At 39.2% G+C, this 15,163-nt stretch overlaps 1 protein-coding gene across 7 annotated transcripts in view; it reads left to right on the forward strand.

The window, feature by feature from the left end:
• Positions 1-15,163, forward strand: part of LOC112576804 (dynein heavy chain 5, axonemal-like) — an 80,192-nt gene that overhangs the window by 38,242 nt on the left and 26,787 nt on the right. For all 7 annotated transcript variants that reach the window (XM_025259546.1, XM_025259547.1, XM_025259545.1 and 4 more), the window contains 8 exons: positions 888-1,129; positions 4,166-4,306; positions 7,915-8,164; positions 9,210-9,487; positions 9,918-10,133; positions 11,551-11,781; positions 12,476-12,639; positions 14,185-14,307. In XM_025259546.1, coding sequence (XP_025115331.1) covers positions 888-1,129; positions 4,166-4,306; positions 7,915-8,164; positions 9,210-9,487; positions 9,918-10,133; positions 11,551-11,781; positions 12,476-12,639; positions 14,185-14,307 — 1,645 coding nt within the window. The remainder of the gene's footprint in view (positions 1-887; positions 1,130-4,165; positions 4,307-7,914; positions 8,165-9,209; positions 9,488-9,917; positions 10,134-11,550; positions 11,782-12,475; positions 12,640-14,184; positions 14,308-15,163) is intronic.

A 15,163-nucleotide genomic window follows, 5' to 3' on the forward strand; every position in this document is an offset into this window, starting at 1 on the left:
TAGTTGGTTAGTTTGACAGGAACGTTCTTCCATCAAGAGACGATTTCACACTGTGAGGGGAGAGGGAGGAGGGAAGAGACTGGAGTACAGTACAATACAAAATATCTTTATTAATGCCTTTCGAGAAATTCAGGAAATCTGCCATGCAAATATAATATCAATAATGCCTTTAAACGACAACAAGAACAGGAGCCAGCTGCATGAGGATCTTCACTTAAAGATGTGTCCTAGCTATTCTTTAATGGTTGTACATGCGGATGACCACCAGAATAAAAAAGTGCAGATATTGTGCGTTTCTGACTAAGGGGGCTCTAAACCTACCACTTCTGTCTATGCATCTGTTGTCAAATTCCTGCTGGCCCTCAAACAGGTGTCACCTACAGAGAATGTGGAGATGAGATCTGAACCTAGAGCCTCTTACTTTAGTGGTGACAAACGAGTGTTTTAACCACTACACCACCAGGCCCCCTTCCTTAATCCTCTTTGTAGTTGATAAGGCTTCCATTATTACTGAGTTTCTTGGAAGTCCACATAATGTTTGGGGGGGTTGTCTGTTGCAAGCAGTTTTGATGTATTTTTGTGGTTTTGCAGAAGTTCTTCACTGTGGTTTTGCTTAGCCAGATTGTTTTCTGAATTAAACATATACTATGAACTTAATTTTCTAATACTTTCTAAATCATTTGAAGAGCATTATTTTGACATGAGACATATTTGTGCACCCATCTTTGAAGAGTAATTTGTATTTGTGCACACTCATTAATTCATGTACACCAGTTCATGCTATTACACACATGTAACTATTTGTTTTCAATTTTTCAAAGTATTGTCTGCTGTTGCAAAAATAGACTTATTTTTTTACATCTGTTTTACATCTGTTTTGTGCCCAGGTGAAAATGTATGGATAGTCCTGGATGGTCCAGTTGATGCTGTCTGGATTGAGAACCTCAATTCTGTTCTTGATGACAACAAGACCTTAACACTTGCCAATGGGGATCGCATTCCAATGGCTCCAAACAGCAAGATCCTGTTTGAGCCACACAACATTGACAATGCCTCTCCAGCAACAGTGTCCCGAGTGGGCATGGTCTATATGAGTAGTTCTGGGCTGCACTGGAATCCTATTTTAGCAGTGCGTACCATTAGAAATGCTTGAAAACATAGAAAAACCAATGTAAATTTTCAGACCTAACATTAACATTTCAGTGTCCTTTTAATTTTGATAATGTTTTCTCACATTTTTTTCAAAATGTCAGATAAGCTCCAAATAAGTTATGGTTATTGTGACTTCTTGTGCTAATGATATGGACTCAGAGGTTTAGTGCACTGCAAGGGTAGATTCTGTGATCACTGTATTTCATGCTCCTATCTACTTTCCCATTTTAATGCATTCATGTAGGTAGCTACATGATATCAGGAACATTGACATATGCTTTCATGTAACACAATGGCTCAAAAGGTCCCACCCATTCATCTCCTTTAATGATAATTGAATTTGTAGAATGCATTCCTCTGTGTGGAGGCAAGGTCAGTGTGTTCAATGCAAGACTGCCAATGAACAGTTTATCTAACAACAAAGAAACACAAGTGTCAGGAAACGGATGACTGTGGTGAATAATAACATATATGTATAAAGAACAAGAACTAAAGGGAGAATGGAGAACTTTTCTGATCTAGAAAAAATTTTGGAAATCAATTAGGAAAGAGGTAGGTTTTGAGACTAGACTTGAAAGCTTTGAACATAGACACAAAGAAAGATAAGGTTTTGTTTAGTTTAGTCCTTGTTACTCCTTGAGGAGCATAGGGTCACAACAACACCTCGCCAGCAGATCTGGTTTTGGGCAGCCCTCTTCAGTTGGGCCCATGTGGTTCTGACGTCCTTTGCCTTGCTTTCTACTTTTCTTTTCCAAGTCTGTTTTGGTCTCCTAACTCTCCTCTTCCCCTGAGGATCCCAGTCAAGTGCCTGCTTGGCAATGATGTCAGCTGGTTGGCATAGGGTGTGTCCTATCCAGCCCCATTTGGGCTTTTTGATGTCTTTGCTAGTGGCATTCTGGTTGGTTCTTTTCCACAGGCTGCTGTTGGAGATCTTTTCAGGCCATCTTATTCCCAGAATATGGCATTGGCATCGGTTGGTAAAGTTTGGAGCTTGTTGTTGATGGTGTTTGTCATTCTTCAGATTTCAGAACCATACAGGTCAACTGCCTTCACATTGCACTTGCGAAATATCTTCTACAACAACATACCTGTCAATGGATTGTTTCTAGTCAAAGAAATTTTTCTTTCAATGAAAACTTCAATCTTCTTTGTATAAAGATCAACTTACCAGCATAGCCATAGCCTAATGTCAGTTGATGCCTTGACTTCTCACTTCTACCCAATGGTTGAATACCAACCACACATAGTTGACTACTGTCCCATTCTTTACTGCTATCAGTTCACTTAACAGATTTTTTCTAAATGCAGATGTTTCCTTAGGAAGCTTCTTGCTTACCTAATGTCACATGCAACTCTGCAGTTACTTTATGACGAGACAGAAAAAGAAACAACAAAAATTCGAACTTATGAAACAATATAATATGACAAAATATTCAACAAACAAAATAATTAACTAATTCTCAACTATATATTAAGACACATAAAACAGTACCTTCTTTTATGATAAAAGACTTTTGTTACAACTCTCTTCCATAGAAAGTCAGCTTTGAAGTCTCCACTGTCAAGTTCTGAGCTCCAACGTTAAAGAACATTGACACAACAGTCTTTGCTTGGTTGCCACCCCTCTTGAAGTTCAGCAAGATCCAGCACAACAGTATATAAAGAACACAAATAAAAGAAAAAAAAACAAACAAACCTGAACAGAAAATTACAATGCTTAAAAATCTAACAATCATTCAGATCTATATTTGCTATACTGCTGATTACATTCAGTCCAAAATCATACACACTAAAAAAATTCAAAAACAAAACTGACACAGCCTCGCTTTAACCAGGTTTCTGCATGAATAATTAACATCTTAACAAGTCTGGTCAGGACTTTACAACACAGCACTGAGGAAAGCTGTCAGGTTTCCCCTTCCAGTCAAGGACATAAACCAGCATCAAAAGCAAGAAATCACTTTTATTTTTTCTCATCCTGATCTTCACACTTTATACTAGTGGAGCCTCTCAATGAGGCTATTACACTAAAGAAAAAACAGCTATCATGAGAGGCTCATGCCCACACACACACAAAAATCACTCACAATCTGCCCACATTTAATGTAGACTGTTCAACTGGGTAACCTGCCATACAGCACATGCCCACACACCCATCTATTCCTACAGAAATCACTCACCACATGCCCATATTTAGTGTAGCCATAGGTTGTTGATACATTCATTATGGTAACTCCTTGTTGGTCACCTGTAGCTGTAGCTGTCTGTGCAACCGCTGCAACCAAGCTGCTAGTCAAGATGGTGATGATTTCCCTTTGGTGGTGCTGCGGTGTATTTTGCTCTTCTTTCTTTGACTTCTCTTGCATCACTCTTCTCCTTTCTTTCTTATACTTACTGGGAGGGCTGTTGTGCCATAAGTGCCTGGCCATATTGGAGGACAGTGCTGAATTTGCTGCTGTGGTTGTGGGAGGTTGTATGTGCCCACTCCTTCTCCCAGCAGCCCCCTCCATTTCCATGTTGAAAACACAAATGTGTGCACCAATCACTGCTGCTAACCAGTACTGCCAACCAACCACCCTTTAACTAGCATCTAAACCAGCCTCTGCCACACAATCACAAAGATAGCTGACATTCATTATATCTGATCACTGACAGTTAAAGATAGTCACGACCTTATGATGATTTGAATAGAACACTTTCTAGGTACATTTTCCACTTTCTATAGGTGCCATATTCTCCAAGCAGTGATGGAATTATGATATTTGTATTTGGATGGAATTATAAAACTTGTATTCTGGTTGAGACAGTGACACCATTGCCATCACTGATGATTGACAATATAGCAAGATATTTTACTAGGTTCAAGTAATAATAAGTTCTACTGAAAGTTTTATTTCACAAATGTTACTTAAGGCACTGCAATAGATATGTAGATGATTTAGAAGATCATGAGCAGTGCTTGTGCCATCAATTATGTCATGACTATTTAACTACAAAAGAAGATAATTTTCAGGGATGGCTGAAGCAAAGACCACCAGTTGAAGGAGAGGTCTTCATGGCCTTATTCACAATGTCTTTCCCAGCGATCTTGCAGTATGCTGCACAGAATCTCACATATAAAATGGATGTGTTGGAGTCTTTTCTTGTGACTCAGGTGAGAGGAAGTGTTTGTTTTCTTTAATAATAATTAAATGTGTAGAGTGCATTTCTCCCTGTGGAGGTGAATTCAGTGTGCTGTACATGAAAGACTACAAGCAAAATGACACTTAGCCATACACCAAAATAAGACAAATGTCAGCAAATGGATAATTTCATGGCAAACAGGAGCACAAAATGGTTGGAAAATGAAAAAGGGAGGAGTGAGAAGAGTTCACTTGATTATGAAAACTTCACCCACCTGGGTAGCAAAGCAAACAGTTTGGAGATAATAGGGTTGCTAGAATTAATGCTTCCTATGGTAGACTTCCTGAAAACATCTTGAACTGCAGTGATCCAAGCCTTACCACCAAGCTGAAAGTCTGACTTGGACCATTTGTGCTAGACATGCCAAGCAGCTCAGCCATTCCCCCCATGAAATGTCTCCACTGTCTGCTACACATTCAGTGGCAGGATAAAATCCCCAGCACAGATGTCCTGAGGTGTGCCTGTACCCCCTTGGTGGGCAGGCATGTTGTCTATTCACTTGTAAAATGCAACTCAGACTTTGTATATGTGTGTTTTATTCACAGGCACTTATAATCAGCTGCTCCCAAATCCCTCTGCTGTAAAGCTAAGTCACTGTCTTCATGCTCTGAGTCAAATATGTAATCCCAAGACATTGTCTTCCTGAGTAGTCACTCTCGGATACAGCACTTGCCAAGTTTGTTTAAACCTGAGTTTATTGTTAACTTCAGTGAAACGATATGAAAATGTTTGCACTATATCTGTATTATCCACCAAAGTTCATTGCCATCATCCAGCAGCTGTATGAGGACTCAACATGCCAGGTGATCCATAATGGGAAGCTGACTGACCCCTTCACAGTGAGGACTGAAGTGAGGCAAGGTTGTATGCTCTCGCTGACGATCTTCCTGATGGTCATAGACTGGATCATGAGAAGAACAACCTCTAAAAGCAACACGGGTGTTCAGTGGACCTTAGCCATGCAACTTGAGGATCTCGACTTTGCGGATGACATCAGCCTGTTGTTTCGCAAGCAACAAACCGTACAGACAAAGCTGACTTGGCTCGCAGAAGAAGCAGCGATGACTGGCCTGACCATCAACATCACGAAGATGGAGGTAATGCGGGTCAACAACAAGCAAGAAAGCCCACTACAACTACATAGAGAATCTATTACAGAGTCTGACCATTTTGCCTACCTTGGCAGCATAGTCATCAAAGATGGAGGTGCATTGAAGATTTAAGAAGCCAGATAAATAAAGCCAGGCTTGTATTCCACATCCTGGAACCTGTCTGGAACTCCAAGGCATAATCACTATAACCAAGATCAACATTTTTAATGCAAATGTAAAATCAGTCCTTCTATATGGATCTGAGACATGGTGTATGACAAACACCATCACCAACAAGATTCAGACATTCGTAAACAGGTGTTTGCGCCACATCCTCAACATCAGAGGACCCAAGAATTTCTCCAATACAGATCTGTGGGAGAGAACCTACCAAAGACCTGCCATCCAAGACATCAAGAAGCAGAAGTGGGGCTGGATCGGTCACACCCTGCGAAAGCCAGCCAACAATTTAAAAAGACTAGCTTTGGGCTGGAACCCACAGGGAAGGGGTTAGGGTTAGGGGCAGGGTTGGGTTACCCAGACAGACATGGAGGAGATCGGTCCGCAGCTGGCATGACATGGTCCCAACTGGAAAGGGACGCCAAAAGCCAGATCCGATGGCGTGTTGTAGTTGCTGCCCTATGCTCCATTGGGGGGAATAGGAACAAGAAGATATCTGTACTGTGTCTTTAAAGTCAGAATGATGAGGTAGATTTAGGTTAATTGCCACTCATGTTTTAGAATGTATATATAAAAACATTTGTATCTTATTGTATATGTATTGGAATATCTAGCTCTTAGATTATAATAATAATAAAATGAATTTGTAAAGCAAATCCCTGTGTGGATACAACCCCAATGTACAGATCACAAACAGCTACAAACAAACTGACAATCAGCCATAACACCTCCTGAAATTGAGTGGATTTAAAACCTAGGCCTATTGCTAGTTTTGATTGTGTTAATTAATAGTCAAGGGAAAAAGTAGAAGAATAAGTGCTCAATCATCTTATAGCAGTTTTATTCTCCTATCAGCTGTGAAAACTGTCATAACACAGTTTCTACGATCATTAATGTCATTATGCACTGAACAACACATTAAGGGCTCATAAACATCATCAACAACATGCAGGGAAAGTGTTAAGTAGAATTGTCAGATGTCACTAAACACTTTCATGATGTAGTTCCAAAATCAGTTTAAGTTTACACAGCTCAGTTGATCAAATGCTGTTGAATAAAATGCAGTCTAACAGCAAGGTGTGTAATCTGTCCCCCCTAGACAACGCAAACTTTCGTTCCAGTCGGCACTGCCAGCCTACCAGCCTTGAGCTGGCATCTAAGTCAGGCTCTACCACACATGAGAAATTATAGATAGGACAAACATTACAGAAATAGTTAAAACATACCCAATTGATGAACAAAGAATTTGAAGAAGGTAGCTATAAAGATGTGGTTGACTTCTTTGATAGGAAATTGCTTATGTGATTTTGCTTTGTAATGAGAAGGGTCATGAGAGATGAGATTTAAGCACTGATAACCCCATTAGCTAGCCCTGTAAACAGGTGTCACCATACTGAAATGTGATCTGAGCTCAGGATATTATGATTTCCCCCCATAGTGGTGATTAGTGTTTTGCTAGTTCACTACCATGTAGCATTCATATTTTGAGTAGAAAACACTTTTTCTTTGAGCATTACTTCTAACAACAGTCCACAGCAGACCTGGGCAAAGGCCGGCCCTCGGGCCCGCCTCCTGTCTCTGACCGGCCCTCCCGCTAGCCCGCCCGCCAGTATATATACTATTTATACAGTACTGGGTAAAACTGAGTTAACTATATTAGTCCGGCCCTCCAAAACCATCCGAATTTCTCATGCGGCCCCTAGGGAAAATTAATTGCCCACCCCTAGTCCACAGAGTGCTAGTCCATCTTCAACCCCCCCCCCCTTCCTTTTTCTTTCATCTTTTAGCTACTTCCCTACTCTGCAGAATCATGATACCCTCATTTCTTGTTACCTGATTCCTCTTTTCATTTCATATATCTGTCTTTTATCAGTCATGTTTAATTAGTCATCAGGAACGTTATTTATCCTTCTATCCTTCATATGTTGTCCATATTTCATTCATGTCTAAAGCACTGAGAGTATGATAGCATGGGGTTAGGCAGGGACCAACATGCACGAACGCAAACACATATGCGCGCACACAGGCACATACACAGGCCAGCAAACATGCGGCACAATGGGGAAGGTGTCCAATGTCCAGTAATGTCCCTTCCCCCTCCTCTCACACACACCCCTCCTACCCCCCGGCAACATCAACTGGCATGGAAGTAAAGTCCATTTCACTTGAAACAGTGTTGGTTTTTTTATTATTTATGAGACTTGGAAAGCAGCCCCCATCTCCTGTCACATATGAGCATGAGTATGCCCTACATAAATCATATGTTTTTTTATTATTGTCATCAAATGTCTTGTGTTTTTTTATCCAGGCAACCAAGATTCTAACAGGCCTCATCCCTTTTGATAATGTCAAAGTCGACTGTGTGCCACTTTCAAAAACCCACTACGAGCACTTGTATATCTTTGCTGTCATGTGGAGTGTTGGAGCCTTTCTGGAACTTAGTGATCGCTTTAGATTGGAGGATTTCATCAGAGGCAACCCGGACTTTCATCTTGACCTTCCTGAGATCCCAGCTAACTCAGAATCTACTATTTTTGATTATTTTGTGAGCAAAGATGGTGAGCTCTTTTTTCATAGTGAGCTCTTTTTTCATAGTGAGAGTGTATCAGTAGGGTTTATTCCTATCTCCAATTGGTGAGTCTAAATATAAGTATTTTGTAAAATAATAATAATAAAGTTTGCTTATGTAGTGCCATATCCCTGCCCTATGGGCAAGCTCATGGCGTTTTACAAATAATAATGTAATAATCATGATAGGGAGTACTAGGACAACCAAAATGACAGGAAATGAATAAGGATAAAGGGTGAAATGCAAAAAAAGTGTGGTGCTATCTGATTAACAACTGATTATACAGAGTATTCCATATCCAACAAGTCTGTGAAATCAAAATAAATGCTCAAATTTCAGTCCATAATACATTAAAGCAATACAATCCTGTAGACAGAAAAGAAATGGAGGACCAGACTTTTTCACCCAGAAAAAACATGCCAAAGCATGAAAGTGCACAGATTACAGACAGATGCACATTAATGTTTTGGTTTGAGCAAACCACTAAACTTGTGACCTGCTGTGCTCAATGGTACTAATCACAGCAGTGAAAGCATCCTAACAATAAATGACATCATTTACTTTTCTGAATCACAGATGTATTTCATTTTCACTACCTGCCCAGTACAAACAGCAATTAAGGCATGGCTCAATGCTCAGCTATCATAGAAATATTAGACAAGTTTAACATCAGTCATTGTTTTGTGGCTAGGGCAAATGTGAAACTCCTTGTTACATTTTTTCCAGCATTTTAAGAGTAGCAGAAAAATGGAGAAGAGACAGTAGAGAGATTAAGATTTCGCTACTTTGCAACCATTTTATAAGGACTCCTATTTTTTTTAATATCAAAACTGTGAAGTCAAGAAGAACATCACCATCTCTAGTGATCATTTGTCTGATGATTTTTTACTTTTTTTTTTTTGTTGTACTTAATACTGAGGAATGAATATTAAAGCTAAGGTTTACTTGGTGTTATCAACTGTCACTTGTCAGGAGCATTAGCCTGTAAGCTCAAGATTGTTGCTTTCAGAACTGCATTCTGTGTGAAATGTTAGGAACCTGGAGACACTGGAATGATAAGGTGGTGGAGTATTTGTACCCAAAAGACACCATGCCCGAATACTTATCCATCCTAGTGCCAAATGTGGATAATGTGAGAACAGAATTTCTCATAAACATAATTGCCAAGCAGGAGAAAGCTGTGCTGCTGATTGGGGAACAGGGCACTGCCAAGACAGTCATGATCACCAAATACACAGAGAGCCTGGACCGAGAGTGCCACATTTCCCAGTCAATAAACTTTTCATCTGCAACAACACCTTTGTTATTCCAAGTGAGATTTTAAATCCTTTCTTTTTTCGCGAGGTTTGCTGATTTTTTGATACGAAAATGCTTGCAAATTTTAACTGTTTCTTTTAGAAGAGCTACAACTGTAGGGAAACCATTTTTTCATGGCTTCATCAGGATTGTTACTGTAGCGTTATACAGTTCATTTCCCCATTATGCACCAGATTCAATGCATTTTGTATAATTTATAGAGCAGTCAGTATACAAGGGTGCATAAATGTGCAGATATAGATATTCATAGAAAATGGGTTTATATAACAGGGGAGAAGAATGGGGAAATTCTCTTGGCAACACAACAAATAAAGATTCCAGGTGTTTTATTCCAGTGCTGGTCAGTAGTGAAAGTAGTATATAAAATATATTAAACACATAACATTTCATAGTGAGTGTACAAAGTATAGCTGTTGTATTTTCAGAGGACTATTGAGAGTTACATTGATAAACGTGTTGGAAACACCTATGGCCCTCCAGCAGGCAAGAACATGTCTGTGTTCATTGATGACATCAACATGCCAGTCATTAATGTTTGGGGAGACCAAGTGGCCAATGAGATTGTGCGCCAACTAATGGAGAATAAAGGCTTCTATAGTCTGGAAAAACCAGGAGAATTTACCAACATTATCGATGTACAGGTAATAGTTACACTTGTGTGTTTATAACCTTCAGTTTTTATTGTATAAGTACATATTTGTTGCCTGCATGATTGGCTTCTGGCTTTATGAGACGAACAATTGGGGCCTTCGGCTGCTATCCGGATACCCTCATGGGACACATCAAAGAGGTGCTCTTGACCTCAGCTGAAAAAGTGCTTGGCCTTCCCAAGGCAAAATGGCAGATCTGGGTCATGAAGGAAGTTCTTGGCTTTTGTGACCACCGCAGAACCCTGAAGAGTGACAAGCTGAAAACCCTAAGGCAGCAGCTGCCTAAAGTTGGGTCAGTTGGAAAATTTGGAATGGCGTGAAGGCATCCAGGGCAGCCTGGATCAAGGAGAGGTACAATGAGATCCTTGACAGTGGGGCCTGGAGCAATAACAGGAAGGCATTGTGACTGCTTTGGACCCTTACCAGTGAGAGCCAGCAGAAATCGTCCACAATCAAAGACCAAGCCTTTGATCCAAAAATCAGGAGCACTATACCTCTGAGTTGATCAGAGGGAGGCCACTCAGTAACGATTTCTTTGCTGATGACATAGATCTAATGGTGGGCAGCAACAGTGAGTTGCAGGCCCTCACAGACAAGCTTGCATACAGTTTGAGCACATACGGTATGGAGACCAGCATGGAGAATAGTAAGGTGAACAGCATTAGGCCTAGTAAGGCGTAGATCTGAATGAACAGGGTAAAACTACAGGAGGTGCAATTCTTTAAGTACCTGGACATGACTCTTACCAAAGATGGTAACTGTGCAGACAACAAAAGTCTGAGGATTATAGCAGCGCCAACATCAATGGCTAGACTTAACAAGATTTAAGATGGCAATAGTGTCAGCTTTCACATAAAATTCAGGCTCTATAAGCTTCTCGTAGTGCCAGTCATGCTATTGTGTATGGCTGCGAGACCTGGACCTTGCTGACAGAAAAAAGGGAAAGGATCCAGGTGTTCAAGATTATGTGCTTCAGGAGACTCCTCTGGATCTATCACAGGGAGCAAAGATGAATTACTTTGTCCACAGCGTTGTCACAACTCTTATCATTTCTCCCCTACAACTGGTACTTGCCACGCCAGTTACGGAATGACATGACATGTTTGTCATTACAATTATAGTCATTTGGTGATTTAGCAGTCTTGAATGAGGTAGACACATATGGTGACATGTCTGCTTTGACTCTGCGATTTTATTTGACCTAAGTTTCCCATTTGCCTTTTCGGGGGCTTTTTATTTCTTCTTAAATCAGATGGATATCCATTTTATGAGGTCAGAAAACATGCCCAGAAAATTTTTTTTGAACTTACAAATTTTTTTCTCTCATTGTCTGTTAAAGGTGTCTTAGATCTTTTCTTAAAAAATAATGCAAATATTTAACATTTTTCTTCTTGTGATTTTTGAGTAGATTTTGGCTGCAATGATTCAACCGGGTGGAGGTCGTAATGACATTCCTCAGCGACTGAAGCGGCAGTTTGTTATCTACAACTGCACATTACCATCCAATACTTCCATCGACAAGATCTTTTCAGTTATAGGGTGTGGCTATTTCTGTGAAGAATGGGGATTCTCTAAGGAAGTGCAGGACTTAGTGACTCAGCTTGTGCCACTCACTCGCAGACTGTGGCAAGTAACCAAGGTTGGAAGTGCTGTTTATTGCAGTGTAATTAAGTTAGACAAGGTACCTTGCAATAGAAATACCTTTATAACTATGACTAGCACCTTCTTAAGAAAAGTATGCATTTAGATTATTAAAATTTATTTTTGAATGGTTCTTCAGGGGGTACAGAGGGAGATGTGTGGACAGATAATTTAAAAGATTGTCTAACTGTGAAGGAAGCTAACTAAACAGATTTGACAAGTAGCTTCAGGACTTCAAGACTGGCATGCATGTAAGGTCTTGCCAGTCTTAAAAAGTTAGTGGTCTCTTGTGTAAGTTAACTTGACTAACTTCACAGAGGGTTGGGGAAGGTAAGGCAGTGAGAGGAGATGAGCATCACCCTTACAGAAGGATGATCCCGAAATAAAAATGTGACCTCTAAAAGCTCATTCTCAGTGACTGAAAGATAAATTAATACCTTAACTTTTTACCTTATTAAAGCTACATATCTATAAATTTCGATAGGAAAGTAGGGAATTGCTGCAAGTAGTACAGTTATTCAGAATGCATTGGGGGCTTATGATTATGTTATTATGCAAAAGTAAGGTTTAAATTTATTTACAAAAGTTACATGTAAAAGACTTCTGGTGGATAGGACATTTGATTTAGACTCAAATTTATTATGTTTGTGCAGTGAATTTATCCCTTTCTCTCTTATGGCTGATGTTTTCAGATAAAGATGCTACCAACCCCCGCCAAGTTTCATTATGTATTCAACCTGCGGGATTTGTCGCGGATCTGGCAAGGCATGCTAAATGTCAGTTCTTCTGTAGTCACCAATGAGAAAGTCTTGATTTCTCTCTGGAAGCATGAATGTTTCCGTGTGATTGCAGACAGGTAACTAAAGCTGAAAAGACTTTATTATTCTTTTTAGAATATAATTATTCTTATCAAAAGAATCCAAAAATTCTCATGCTTGTCACATTAAGAAAAAGAACCAAATTATAGGGCTTTCCCCCACCAGCTTTTATCTCTTTATTGGCAGACTAATTTATTTGTGTTTTTTTTTTTCACTTTGCCAGATGACACGACAATAGAAGCTTATTACTACAAAGTTTGAATGCCATAGATCTTTTTATTAGCACCAAGCATATAATTATATGCTCATATTATGTTTGTATATGTGGTTGGGTTTCCTCGGACAGACAATAAAGTTTTATTTGATTAAATACTATTATACTTATTCCCATGCATAATAAATTCATTTACTATTACAGCAGCACTCAGACACACATCCACCCACACCTCCTGGGTGTTTCATTCACAGCACATTGGGCTTTTCTTCACAGTTGTTGTTATTATCTCTGGTTGCACAAACTCATCTGATGTGGAATCTTCCTTCTTCCTTCATTGTACATAATCTACTACCCTTATAGCTCTCTGCTTAGACTGGACAGGTCAAGAGTACAATGCAACTTTATTGATCCCCATTCAAAATAGTGCTCGAGTATAGTTTCTGAAAAAAAAAAAAAACTCTTTCGGGAGTGAAGTAATCCTCCTTACTAAAGTATATGAATCACTTGTACCACTGTTTCCCTAAAAACTGCTGGAGACAACAGGAATTGTGAACAATCCACAACAAACTCTGTCAATGACTGCTATCACCATGAAAATAACATTTAAATATGAAGAAGCCAGTAGAAAGTCTGATCACAGAAAAGCCCTTCATCAGACTGGGGTTTTTTTCCCCTGTAAAAGCATACACTCCACCATGTAGCATGAGGTAGATCACTTTCTTTCTTCAGCATTATTTTTTCCCTGTTGATTCGCCTACACACTACAGTCACAGTGTCCATTTATAATGCTATTTTTCCTACATCCGTGAAATATAAGGACATTAAAATTGTTGCAACTGGAGCTGATCTTCCGAAGCTCATAGTATGCAGAACGGCAGATTTGAGAAACATGCTCATAAAGAGACATACTTAAGGTTAGATATGGTCCTGCCATCCCTTTTAAAATTTAAAACAACTGATGGATTGAAAGTAATGGGGCCTCTATGTCATTTGGTAAGAATAAAGAAAATTTACTTTAAATTTCTATAGGTTAAAGCCAGTGAAGTTGCATGGTTTGGCTTATGTATTCCTGGTTTCTCCCCTTAAATATTTGTTGTGATATGTTCTGAATCATTTTTTTGTCTGTCAGTTCAGAATCTGGCCATTAAGTAACATAAATTTAATACCAGGTTTTTGGCATTTTTCTTTTATTCAGCAGCTTAATATCAGTACAATTTTACTGGTCAAAAATTAATTATCATGATGCATGTCAGCATTTTAAATTCTGTATTTCTGAAAAGCACTCTTTTCCCGTTATTTGATAATTTTCAGCTTAAGGTGTATTGATTTGAAATTTGTTCTCTCCTTCAAATTGCATCCTTTGCAGATTTATTGATTTTGAAGACATTCAGTGGTTTGAAAAGACAATGATCCAAGTAACCAAAGAAGATTTAGGAGATGGCTTGGTCGAGTTTTGTGAACCAAATGACTACTTTGTGGATTTTCTCAGGTATATAGCAGCATACAAGATTTTGGATGCCAAGAAGCAAATGTTTTCTCAGGTATTCCCTGTAGAGAAAACTGTAGAGAAAACCTTAGCTGTATTCTCTATATTCTCCATATCATTTTGAAAAATTGTAGATTTCTGTTAAAGAAACCACAGGAAAATAAAAGATGAAAAGGGAAAAATGAACAGCATCCTTTACCCTCACACACACACATATATATGTATTTTCTCTTTCTATGTTCTTCTGTCTGAGGTAAAGTGACTTTATAAAGTTTATTTCTAAAACATGTGTCTAATATCTGTCAGCTTTTCATTTGTCATTGTTATTAGCTAATGTAAGATTTCATCTCCCAGCATAGCAAATTAAACCAATGAGGTGTTATAGATTTGAAATTTAAATTAATTGCTAGCCCTTCAATGCAATGTGTCTGTCCACCTGTAACTTGTGCGTATTTTACTCTCTACTTTTTGTTACTCTCTTGAAATGGACAGAAGGCTTACTCGATAAAATTTCAGTATAAAAACTTCTTTCAAAACAAAAACACTCACTCGCCCTCACTTCTTGAGGTCTGTGCTATGCAGACTATATTGTAACCAACACCTCAGTCCCTGATGGCTACGTAGGGATGGGCTAGTCGTACAAGAACACAACAAGGATAGAATTGTCAGATAACTGTAGATTTTATTCAGTCTCACTCGGTGGCTGGCCTGTGGTCTCTCCACTCTAACTTTTAAAATCAAAAAGCCTCTCTCAACTCTCAAGCTACGCTACTTATTCTCTCCCCGTTGAACGTTTCAGAACCATCCACCCCCTTTTCCCATGGTCTGGTCATGATCTTTCCCAGCCCCCCTTCCCCCA

The sequence above is a fragment of the Pomacea canaliculata genome, linkage group LG12 (genome assembly GCF_003073045.1).
Source record: "Pomacea canaliculata isolate SZHN2017 linkage group LG12, ASM307304v1, whole genome shotgun sequence".
NCBI lineage: Eukaryota > Metazoa > Mollusca > Gastropoda > Architaenioglossa > Ampullariidae > Pomacea > Pomacea canaliculata.